Genomic DNA, 13,556 nt, shown 5'->3' on the forward strand with positions numbered 1-13,556 from the left:
GATTTTTTTAAAGTATCCTAGGGAAGTGACAATTATCATATACACTAATTAAAAGGCATTTTTCTTCTACTTTATTTGCTTTTTTAGTCAGAAAACTCTCATTTGAACAATTCCAGTAGTTCGAACAAAAATTTCTCAGTAGCCCTCAAGCTAGCCAGATAAACAAAGTAATCCAACCCCATCACAATCCTATTAGTCTTAACTAACAAAATATTTTGATCTATTACTTTTTTTAACACTACCCGCAGGTCCAAAGCTTTCAGTTCAAAGTGAGAACACAAGTTTGAACTACATTATACCTACAAGTTATCTGTGATGTAGGAAAAACATACTGCAAATAAATGTAGCATTGAAAAACAGATATAAATAAAGAAATTTATCTAATTAAAAGGCAAAGCCTTACATGTACCTTTAATTAACATTCAAGTTTTCACTTGGGGTTGGGTCTTCTGTACATTTTTGAGTTAGACTGTTAGTGTTTAAATAAATCTCAGTTCTAAGAAAGGCCATTGTTGGGATCCACAGGGCAGTGCCCCTCCCCTCACCATCAATGTATCCCTATGTTTCATGAATGAGCTTAAAGTTCTTATTATACGAAGGATAGAATAAGAAGCATACTGGCATATGTGACTTGCTTCATACAACAATTCCAGCTACTCAGTGATGACCTATGATATCACTATTAGGAAGAGATTTCAAGATTCTATTGCCTTGTGCTGAAAGACAAGGATTTCTAGAAAGTGTCCCAGAGTCCCAGATATTGTCATTGGGAGGTCTTTAGAAGTGAACTTGAAACTGCACATTGCACACTGCACATAGAAATGACAGATATAATCACCCTGATAAAGTGGATATCCTAGTCATTATATTTCCTGGTCACAAATGGATGACTCAGCCTGTAAAAGGAGCAGTTACAGGGGCTATAAGTTAATTTTCTAAATACTCCTTGAGTTATAGCTTACATTTTTTTGCATGGAAATCTAGAAAATTATGTCATCTAAGAAACTACAAACAAACAGATTTAGTGAGTAAACACAGCTTTCCAGAGAAACCATTTTAAAAAGAAATAAAATAAAATTAACATAAAAATTATAGTAATCATATACTATTTATGTAATATTTTCTATGAAACAAATATCAATAACATATGAATTAATTAATCATCCTAAAAATCTTTATGTGAAGATAATTTTATTGTGCTATTTGATAGATAGGAAAACACAGATGATAGATAGACCATCTGTCACATGTTGCTACTTTACTAATTAAAGAGTCACCTGGACTCCTTTTATTTTCAGCTGGGTGATATACTGAAGCATTTGTGTAATATTTTTATTTTTCTGAATGATTGCTTCAGTCACTAAGAAAGGATATACACAGAGTATTATTGGTGATGTTTCCAATAAAACCTGAATCCACAGAAAGAAGATGAATGTTGCTTTTCACAGATAAATATTCCTAAGTATATATTCAAACACTGGTGACAAGTGGGCTCTTCTGAGGCTGTTATGTCAATGAAAGGGGAGGTGCTGGGGGGAAATGGTTTTTACCCAAACCCTCCTCTCAGCTGATCAGCTTTCCACCAATCCTATCTCCTAGTCATGACTTAGTCATGAGTACAGATGCTTCTCTCTTTCACTTATGTATAATTGCTGTCCTTGATTGGATCCATATTTCTGCCTCTGATATTTTTCTTGCTTATTCTTATCACTCAGCTCTAGCTTCTATATGGCTTTTCTCCAAGTCATTTATTGACACTTCCCACCCACAAACCCAGGGAGCCAGTGCCAATTAAATACAACATGTGTCCAGAGTAGTGGAAACCAAGATGCTCGCAAATAATGCAAGTCCTAAGGCCACAGGGAAAAGAAATGTAGTAATGTTGGTAAATCTGCTGAATCTTCTGCTGACACTTGACAGTATGGAGGTAGAATAAACCATCCCAGAGACTGCTAAGATGAGTTCTCCGGTGTTTGGAGGTATCTCAGAAAATCAGTTACACACAGTGTAACAGACAACATGCAATTTATCTTCTGTCCAGAAACCTTTGTGAACTGAAGGTGTTACATGAAATTGGTAAAACAAATTGGAATGGATTTGTTTTTGTCTAGCATCTATCACTTCTATATCTTCCCTTCATTTACAGATCCCTGGGTATTCACAATCTCTACTCTCTGCTAACGATAATTTTAAAAGACAAAATAACTTTGCTTTCTCACTAGATTCTAAAAGTTAATGGATACATCAAGTTCTGTCTCATGAGGTTACACAATTGAAAGAAGATGGGGATGGGTATTTATAAATCAATCATTATAATAACTAACTCTGTTTCTCCCCTAAAATCCATTTTATTCCTGTTATTAAGTCCCTTTAAAAAGCAATAAATACTATTTGAAACTATAAATAAAATATTACTATTTGAAAGCCAGAACAAAAGAAGATATAAGATTTGGTAATATACTTCCTGAAACTCAATGAAGATAACATGTATTCATTTTTTAAAAATCTTTCTTACTGGGGAATTAAAGCAGAAAAGCAAATGATTATTGACCCAATAAAATTATTGTAAATTTAGATGTAATATATCATGAGTTCAAAAAAGTAACAGGTGTTTCTATCTTGAGAAGAGAACTAAGTAGACTAGGAGCCAGGGGAAGAAAAGTAATTTATATTTTGCTTTTGCCTGTTGACTCTTCAAACATCCATGTATTCGTTTCTCTAATAATAAGAGTTCATTACTGAATGAACACTTTTATATTTTCTTAGTTACCACACGGCAAATGAAAAGAAAATAGACCTAAAATTCAGAAGTTCCTTATGAAACTTACAACTGGAAATTTGTATAGACAGGAAGACAGGGCATGTCCTTCATATAATCAAGGTAGGAAATATGCTTTTCATATTTGTTTTTTAATTCATTTCACCTTTGCTTTCTAATCTCATGTCCAAATGCTTGCAATTCCACACAATGTTTTAATTATGAATCACCATCTGTCCACATAGTTAAGTTTGGGAGCAGAGTTATCTGAATAACTATACATACCTCTTCCCTTTCCTATTACATAAAGCAGCAATTAACCCACCACCATAATCCTAACTCATGCCAGTCATGTGCACCCATTATGGATTTGGGTAAAAATACCATCAGCAATGATGGCCACAGGCATTAAAGTTTAAATTCTCAAACTTAATTCTACTTTTTGAAGCATCTAAAAGATCACCCTAATAATACAAAAGAGCTAATTAAGGTATTCATACAGAAAGAAAATAAGCAGTGAGTTATGCAAATGACACACCTTAGTGATACCATTAATGGAAATATTTTTATGAAATGCATAGAGAATTAGCTTTGTATGGCCTGAAATATTTGTATTCTAAAAGATTTTAAAAATACAATATAAATAAATGCTTTCAGGTTTTGCTATCAGTGAACCAGAAAATAAGATTGTATTTCCGATTCATTTTGTGCATTATTTGTATGGCTGATTGAGGCTTGTGCATATTAAAATGTTCAATAGGTAAATATTTTATCTTTGTATTTTATAAATAAATGACCCAATGTTTGGTTTTAATTTGAATTTTTTAACTAGGGACTTAAGTTTATTCATAGTGAAATATTATGAAATACAAAGCTCGGCCACAGTGAATTATATGTAAGTCTATATTTTTAAACTACTTTCTGACTTGAAATTGTATTGATCCTAGAAAACATGAGGCATTATCTTGAAGTTAATTTCAGTTTTAAATGAGTCTGTGTCTGTGTGGAGGGGATGGGGAAATAGATTTTAAGAAGACGTGGGAAATGGCAAGCAGCGAGGTAAGATGAAAGGGACTATAGTTTAGAGTGTCCACTTTATTTATTTGCACAGCTTGGATTCACCATGAAAACATTTCACTTTGTTTTTTTCCCACATCCAATGTAGAAACAGGTTCAAGAGGAATTTGTAGACACAAGGAGAATTGACAGCTCCTAGAATAGAAACCAATATGTTCCTTCTTAATAATCTCAGCCCCTGGCCTATTTGAAATGGCCTGCAATGAACTTTCTTTAGCCTGATATGTGGTTTCTTTTTTTTTTTTTTTCTTCCAAGCCTTGTATGGTTAATCATTGATTTAAGATTTGTAAGGCCGATGAGAATTTGTCACACAGGCCAGTCTATTTATACCAGCTAGTCAATCACAGAAGAGATCCATCAAGTCAGTGGTCCAGAGGGCATCTAAATTGTTCTTAGTTTTTTTTTTTTTTTTCACTGATCTTAATGGACCACAGTGATTAAACAATTCAAGTTATGGTTCTTGCACTGGCTCCTTCTCTTTTTCCACTAAATCTATCCTACATCAGGCACAGTAACCCAGGAATAAAGAAGTCCAATGCTTGCAAGATCTCATCCAAATTCCTAATGTTCAAATTATACAGTTCCTGCCATCTTCATTGAACTCTCATTCCAACCTTCCTTTCAAGATAAAGTGATTATCTTGACAGCCCTCCAAGCATACTCCACGTGGCTCAGCACTGTCACTTAGCTCGGCGTCCCCTTGTCTGGAATGCCCCTCCCCACTTCACCTTTTGCAGACTGTTTCTTTGCTTACTAAAATTTTATCTTCCTTTAGACCAAGACCAAAGGTGAGCTCTTTCACAAACCTGCTAATTGGTCCAACAAGAATCATCTCTTTTTTTGAGTGAGATCCTGCTCCATGAGCACTTACAGTCAGCCTTCTCTTAATGTTTATTTATGTCTTACTCCTCATGTTAGACTCTAAGCTCTTGAGCAGGAACTAGAGCTTATCCTTCCTAGTGTACAGTGAAGCTTCTTGTATGGTGTTTCTTAAAGGGGTTCAATTGATTATATGAATGAGCAATGGAAAAACAAGCAAGCCATTTATTAATCCGAAAACTTGTACATGAGATTCTGGTTTTATTTTGAAGAAACTCAGTTATTTCTGCTATGCCTCTTTAAATGAGGTATAGAGATTTATATACAGAAGTTCCAGGCTAGAATATTTTAAGTAAAGAAAGAGAAAAAAAAAAAAAAAACCTTTATCTTTGTATCAGCATTTTCTCCAAAGAAGACAGAGATCATTCAAGACATCAGGTTTATCACTACTTGGGGGATCTTGTTGAAGGAAAACGGCACTTTGAAGCAGTAAAGATGACACAGACATCTACTTATCTGCTGGGTTTGTCACCAACCACTCCACTAAGACAAATCATCATCCACATCAGCTGAATCACTGACATGATTCAAAAATAAAACAACTTTAGAAATTGAAAATGCATCTTTTTTTTAAACCACCGTGTATACAGATTTTAAACACATGATTTAAGAATTCACTTTTTAAAATGCAATGGAACACTGGTAACTTAAACATCAGAAAACAATAATTATCTGTATTCTTTATCAACATGCACACAGTGAACCAAGAAGACATAGTCTTTGGGTACTATGATTTCCATATAGTCCTTTTTAAAAAAACAAAATGCTTCATAAAGTCCTCTGCTGGACTTTGTAATTTGTGTCTGAAGATATACACTTTTTTCATCTTGCTTTTTAAGAGCAGAATAACCAAAGCATCTCATACAAACTTTTGCTACATCCTTCAAAGTGATGTACCGATTCCAATTTTTCTCCACTTTAAGGTATTGTCTTAAATGTCTAGATTTTTTTTTTCATGTAGTACAGGTGATTGAATCCAGACCATCACGCATGCTAGGTAAGAGTCACTGAGGTACATCCCCTGTCCTTATTTACTTTATTATTATTATTTTATTTGGTGGTGCTGCAGATTAAACCCAGGGCCTTGTGCATGCAAGGCAAGCACTCTACCACTGAGCTGTATCCCCAGCACCACCCCCATCTATTTTTACTTATTTATTTATTTATTTTTGGTACTGGAGATTGAATTCAGGGCCACTTAACCACTGAGTCACATCCCCAGCTCTATATTTTGTAATTTATTTAGAGATAGGGTTTCACTGAGCTGTTCAGAGCCTCACTGTTGCTGAGGCTGGCTTTGAACTCACGATCCTCCTGTTTCAGGCTCCTGAGCTCCTGAACTGCTGCACCATCATATCTAGCTATCATCTCTTTTTATTTTGAGACAGGGTCTCTGTAAGTAACAAAGTTGTTCAGGTTGGCTTTGAACTTGAGTTTCTTCTGCCTCAGCCTTCCCAGTGCTGGCATTATAGGCATCTCACTTAGATTTATCTTCTTAATGTTTATTACCTACCTAATTAGCAATTAATGACTCAAACTAACCTTTAAAGCTTTATTTAAAATTGTCCCAACCTGTTTTCTAATCCTAATATACAACTTTTTTTTTTGAGTAAACATTTCCCTAACTTCACTCACTCAAACTCATTTATATATTATCTCAAACATATTCTCCCCATTTCCTCTTCTGTATACTCACTCTGACGCTCTCCCCAGGACCTACTCTTCCTTCTTTATAAAACTATAGAAATTGTGGGACACTCTAATTATTTCTCCATAAAGTCATAAATGAGTCTCACAGATGTTTGAACTTCATCATTCCTGGAAAATTGTATCTTATCCTTTGTATTTTCAGTTTCCCCTTATCTAACTGTACACTTGGCTACCTCTTTCTAAAGCATAAGGAGCTTAACATGCCTTTGCTAAAAGAAGATGCTCAAAAAAAACTTTTGTTTGTTAGTATTTCTAATTATAAATTTTTTCCCCTGAAACCTATTTACCTGAAGTCTAGGATTTTATATTAAAATATGGCATGGTTTGCATATCATCCAGAAGACCAATAAGGAGACCCAGTGAAGGAAGGAGACTCAGCTCTATGGTGCTCTAGGTGTGGACATTCTTAGTCTTTCCAATATGCCTTTGAATTTCTTTTTTTGCTTGCTTCTTTCCCTACTGTTCCTTTTTAGTTATTGTCGATTTTAACTCATTCTTTTACTTTCTCTCCCCTCTGCCTAAGGCCTACAGTGATGTACTCTGGCGTTTTGCTTGTCTCCGTTCTAAGCACTTGAGGATTAACATACCTCTTAACTTCTGGAATATAGTGTGCATAATGACAATTGCTTTGGTAAGATATTGCTAATTGTCAAACAAACCTCCATGTTTGTGGAGAATAGCAAAATTTTAACAATTCAACCAGGTTTTCAGTGTTGATTTTTAAGACTCTCAAGTTGTCAGTCAACAAAGGTGGCATTATTCAGAAACACCCAGCTCAAGCTAATTTGCACGGGGTTGTGTGTGTGTCAAGATACTCACATCTATCAACTACATACATTAGAAGAAAATAAAAACACACCAAAAGCTCCCTTAAGAACCTTTTTCTCTAGCTCTATTCCAATTTCTGCCACTTGTATAGGCTTATCGTATAAAAAAAGTGAATAAAAACTTAGAAGGAAAGCAGAGGTGAATCTAAGCTGAATATTATGCTATTTTTTATTTTGTGCTAGAAGGTTTTTCCAAAGCTATATTCTCTTAGCTTATACGAATATCCTCACAACTTCTTGCCACAAGACAATGTTTTTCCCAATAAATATCACTCTTGAAATATGGGATAAATTCAAAGTAATGACTATAGTGAAACTATAGGTTATTTAAGGTGAATGGGTAGAAAACCACTTACCCCCAGTTGCCACAGTGATTTCACGTAGGAAATGGCCATAAAATGGAAAATCGAAGGACAGATTCACTCTCTGCAAGGAACAACACCAGAAAAAAAAATCAATAATGTGCAGAATAGTAAAAGTAAAATGAAGAGCCTTTCACTTAAAAAAAAAAAAAAAAACTGATGCTTCTACTTTCCCCCATTATTATTGTAGTTGACCTTTAAAAACTGAATCCTGGATGGTATTAAAGAATACTTTCCCTGGTAATTGTTTGAAGTATGTGAAAAGATTAAAGTTTTGCTGTTCTGTTGACCTACTCCTAACTCACAAAGACTATCTACATCAAGCTATTCTCTGTACCATCACTATTGGTTTTAGTTGTCCATTGAAAGTTAAGTTCTATCACCCTGATCAGGGTTCTTTGTAGTTTGTGTAATTCCTGCAAAATAGTAGAGTATGTTATATGTCAGACTCATTGAAGGAAAATCAAAAGATTTTTATCTTACACTGTTACATATTCCATTTGTTTTCTGTATATCCCATAATGAAAGGTAGCTTCACAGTAGAAAATATCTTGCACCTACAGATATAGAACTGGAGACTTATTTTTATTTTTAAATAATTAGTTCTCCAGACTTAGCATATTATGTCTATTTTGCAAAAGCACAAAGTTGTATGATAAATAATCCTGGTTACTAGAGAGATACTTTTATTTGATATAAAGGAATATTGGAGCATCTTAGAAAGTTCATTCATAAATTATGCCCTTCTTTTTTTCTAAAAAGGGGCCTGAACGTTTGGATCTTAATTGCTAAAAGAAAACACACACACACATACACACATACACACACATTCATGCATGTGAGTTTTTAAAAATAACTTTCATGAAAATTAAAAACCACAATACAACAAAACACAGATCCTAGCATTTGCTGTGTACTTGAAATGATAATGACGTAGCTATATTATTGCTAGGGAAAAAATAAGAAAAACAATGAATTACAACAACATGATCACCTGAAATAAAATAATCCAAAGAAAAACTAATTAGCTAGTTTATAGCCGAATCGCAACTACAAGCTACCTACAGGCATTTATGTTAAAATTCCACAATTTCTACATTATATCTCTCCTAATATACAAATTTAAAAAAACCCCAGAAAAATGTATCTGTTGGAAGTTAGCTGTTTTCCATTTTCTATTTTGCAAATGATTGCTTTTTTATATATCCATCAGAGATTTCTAATGACTTGGCATGAAATTAATCATTCAAAATTTACAGTAACTTTCAATTAGGTTTTCTTTCCTTTTTAATGAAAGCCACATTTTCATAAAAAGGTTTCTTTTGTGCTGACTAATGGGGACAACCAAACCCATTTTCACTGAGGTACCTGTAAAAAGTGGCCACTAATAACACAAAGATGAAAGCTGTAATAGCAAATTCATTCATCTCAAAGAAGTCAGAAATAATCTCATACAGGCGCTTGCTGTACATATGGTTTTCCATCATTCCAATTTGCTTCCATGCTCATCAGTAAACTGGTAAAATTTACACCCTCAAGCATCATCACCTCACCACTGGAAATGGGTTGCTTTAAACATCTGTCATTAACAACCTCTATCAAGTACCACCAAGGATGACCTAGAGAGATATGACCTGAGTTTTCTTAGCCATTGCAACTATTTAAATTTGTTTCAAATTAGATAAAGATACATAAATACTGACATAAATTAAAGACCTTTTCTTGAGAAACAAATAGATTCTCATAGAAAATTTACAAATACACCACCCTTGTATACAACAGGAATAACTGAAATGCTTCCCTGTTGAAATGAGCAGTTGATCTTAGTTACTGCCATGACGTGCTGCACTCTGATACAGAATAGCAAAGGCAATTTAGGAAGACGCTATCTTCTACGAAGCTGTGAAATCCATGCATTTCTCTTCAGTCACTATGACACTTGTCCACCTGTGTAGGTCCTATTGGGTAGTTTTTTCCTCATAAGTGTCTTGGTTCCAGTTCCCCTGAAGCACACTGTCTAGTGTATCACTCCTCCTCTTCATATCATTCAGTCTAGAGTGTCATTGTCACTGGTAATGATATCAACATAGTGAAAATCAGTTCTAAGACCCACCGCTAACTGACCCCTGCCACTTTGAAGCTTTCTCTTTTATGCTGCCTGCTCCAGCCAGGTGTAAAGGGCATCTCTTAGTTTCTTGCATCTGCCATTCTTAACCTTGAGCTCCTGTCGTTCCTCATGACATCTCTTCTTACTGGAATAGTCGCTCAACCTTGGTCAGTCATGGCTTCCATGCCTTCAAGCCTTGGTTTAGTTTGGGTTACCTCCCAAATCGACACAGATAGGATGTGGGAAACATGAGACAAAGAAAAAAGTCAAATAAATAACAGGATTTGTTACCATTATAGCCCCTTGAGAATCAGGCCCTGTGGAGGCATTAAGAAACAGCAGAGAAAACAACTTGAGATTGGAAATCACTAGTATGTTCCAAACAGCCTCCCACAGTTTCAGGATGGGGAAAAGTATCAATAGGAGCAGCAAATGTGAGATCGCAGGGTTCTACCTTGACTTTTTAGCTCAAAACACATGTTCCGGATATCTCTCACCTAACATTCTCAACATACATGTACACACCTAAAGCACTGCATAAAGATCGTATTACAACCACTTCAAAGGGAAAATCACTCAGAATGACTGGTTAAGAATGGTCCCATATAGTTCAGTTGGTAGAGTGCTTGCCTTACATGCAGAAGGCCCTGGGTTCAATCCCCAACACACACACACACACACACACACACACACACAAAAAAAAAAAAGAATGGCCCCAGTGGGAAACTAGAATGTGCACCTAGGTATGGTGGATGACAAAAGCAATGTTTTTTCTTAATAACTGAGATAATAAAACAAAGTGATGGGTCACATGTAAAGGCAAAATTTGGAAAGTTGTTATCTCACCTAAAAATATACACATACCTACACATGACACAGTTAAGCACTAGAACTTCAGGAAGCACTTGGCAACTAAATGTTTACATATTCAACATAATTAACTCTGAATAATCAATCATTACTTTGTCTCAGTGTGGCATGGAAAACATATGTAAGGGGAATGTAAAGGGGTGTTTTATTTGCTTGTTCATTCATCCAGACAGCCACTGAACAACCATTTATTCATCACCTTGTAAACACCAGACACTGAGTCAGGCACTTTGTGGAGAACAGGAGTAAGTCCCACTGGGGCCCCTCAGTGATGGAAAAGAACATCATTCAAGGGTAAACAATACAACCATGCAGGGGAGAGTAAGAATGACAGAAGACAATGACCCAGAGCACAAGGCAATGGAATTCTTTAAAAGAACCTGTCACAAGTGGAGTGAAAGGGGTACATGAACATATATCAAGTAAAACTGAAAGAACTTCTTGATTATTGGACATAAAGGTTTGGATTGAGTGGGGGAAATCTAGAATGAAGCAGACTTCTGACTTCTAACTTGTTGAATATGAACCACAGTGCCACCAGCTGAGAAAGTAACTACAGAAAAAGAGCTATTTGGTTAGTTTTGAGAAAATTTGCCGCATTACTTTTTTGTTATGTATCCTCTGATTATATACTAAAAATTAATTAAAAATGACCCCAAACTGTCTAGGAAACAAAAAACTCTTCTACAATTAAAGAGGTTAACAGAGTCTTGGGCATTGTCACCAAAAGCCATAGCAAATAAAAAGAGACATCACAGAGAAACTATGGTATAAATTACTGTACATATCATACTACCTTGAATCCCTTAGGAAATGTTTAATGTTAAGGGAATAAAAAGTTCAGGAAAGTGGTCATGTGAAGGCTCAATAAACTGATTTATAGTCTGAGTAAATTATAGAATAAAAGCTCAAAAGTGCAGTATGTGCAAGGCCCTGGTTCTATCCCCAGCAATGGTTAAAAAAAAAAAAAGTGTTTTTTAAAGCTCTGAAGTGATATCTTGAACATCATGAGAGACACAATAAAAGTGACTAAAATTGTTACCTAGTTTCTTATGCTTCAGAGAAAGGGGTTAACTATTGGAAAAATGGAGATGGTAATTTTGAGACAAGCAAAAGAAGTACTAGTTTTTCACATGGTACAGGCTAAATTGAGGGATATGGTTTGACAATCTGGTAGAATATACAGAGTCCAGGTGGTTTGGTGTAAATTCATGGCAGCTATAGCCATATGTGATTGTGGCCTTTAAAACCAGATGGTGCTTCCATGAAAATGTCCCATTGAACTTTCTGTTGGCCACAGGCTGTTGTGTTGGGGACCATATGACTAGATTTCTAAGAATGCCCACATCCTCTTACCTTTTTACATATTTTTGATGCCCATTGCTATTCAGTTTTAGATTAATTATTATAATCCCCACTAATCTTTTTAATACAATAAAAATTATAATCCCAAACATACCCTCTTGTCATTTAACTTCTTTGCTTATTTCTCAGTAGTCTTATAAAGACAAATTAATTAACCAAAGCTTGCAAAACCTTGAAGATAGAAACCTCTTAGTAAGAGTTAAGAATCTAGAGTGGCCATATTTATGATCCTCAAATTCATTTCTATTTTTTGTTTTAAGATAAAATAAAAGCTCAGTATAATAATATTATGTAGAATAATAAAGCTGTATATACTGGTTGGTCCAAGTCTCTTTATTTCATCTTTATAAGGCATGATACTGCTAAAAACAACTACTGGTCAGAAAATCTAAGATAACAAAGGTTTTCATAATTGCTGATTTCATGGGTTCATGGTAGCATAAGATCTATAGAATACAGGGGTTATGAATACACTCAAAAATGAATAAATGCATTAATCATTAATTTTTGCAGACTTATGTCAATAGTCTATTTATATTCATTTAAATAATATTTTGTTTTAGGGACACATGCTTGACTCTTGAAAGAGTCAAATAGGTGTGACATTATTAATATTTTTGGTAAAGGGAGATTTATGCTACTTTTTCAAAAAATAATTTCAAAAAGGAGATCAAATAAAATACTATTTTTAGCTCATTTCTTTATTCCCAGTGTAAAATTTGAGATGAATTGCAAAATTTAAGGAAAACACATTTGCTTTATTTACATGGATATTAAATACTGGATATTGCATGGATATAAAAGTACTCACTTATTTTTATGAAGGTTCATATCTCCAATAAATATAAATGATTTCACAAACATTACATAAAACCATAATAAATCTAATTTAATTTGGTGTGATATCTTCCTCCGAAATGCACTTCACAGTTAACTTTCTTGAAACTGAACAAGGTCTGCATAAAATTCATTCACCTACAAATGCTAAGATTATTACAGTCTTATTCCTTTGCTAACCATGACACAGATGTTCCAATCTTCTTTTAAATCAACTAAGTGGAACTTTATTTTTAAAATTTCAATCATTATTTTCTAATTTTTGAGTGATCTAGCATGATTTTGGAATTGGAGAGAACTGAAATTATGTTCCAACATTCTGATTTAGTAGCTTATATGATTTCATAAATGATTTAGCTGTCTTAAATGACAGTTCACTCACCTGTGATGTGTAAGTAGACTTCTTTAAAAGCTTGTTAAAGGGATCAGATAACTGAATTGTACCTGGACCTTTATAAACCCTGTGTAAATAATGGTTAACATTAGTTATGTATGTGAAGCTGCCTACCACTGCAATAATTATTTAAATCTAATTTTCTAAAAAAAAAAAATAGCCCTTATTGGATTCCTAATACATAGCTAGAAGTGATCTGATGTGTGTTCTTTGTGATACAAATATACATCATCACAACATTTAATAAAAAGGATCAAACCAATGCAGGGAAATCTCTAACCACATTGGTAACTAGACAATATATTACTGAGCAATGTCATGATTCCTGCATCTTTGTTACGTTGAAATAATCATAACTACTGTACTTAT

General features: G+C 34.4%; 1 protein-coding gene across 1 annotated transcript in view; it reads right to left on the reverse strand.

Annotated features, from left to right (window-relative positions):
* Positions 1-13,556, reverse strand: part of Plxdc2 (plexin domain containing 2) — a 433,048-nt gene that overhangs the window by 179,578 nt on the left and 239,914 nt on the right. The window contains exon 4 of the mRNA XM_048812745.1: positions 7,609-7,678. Coding sequence (XP_048668702.1) covers positions 7,609-7,678 — 70 coding nt within the window. The remainder of the gene's footprint in view (positions 1-7,608; positions 7,679-13,556) is intronic.

This window comes from Marmota marmota, unplaced genomic scaffold (assembly GCF_001458135.2).
Source record: "Marmota marmota marmota unplaced genomic scaffold, marMar, whole genome shotgun sequence".
Taxonomy (NCBI): Eukaryota; Metazoa; Chordata; class Mammalia; order Rodentia; family Sciuridae; genus Marmota; species Marmota marmota.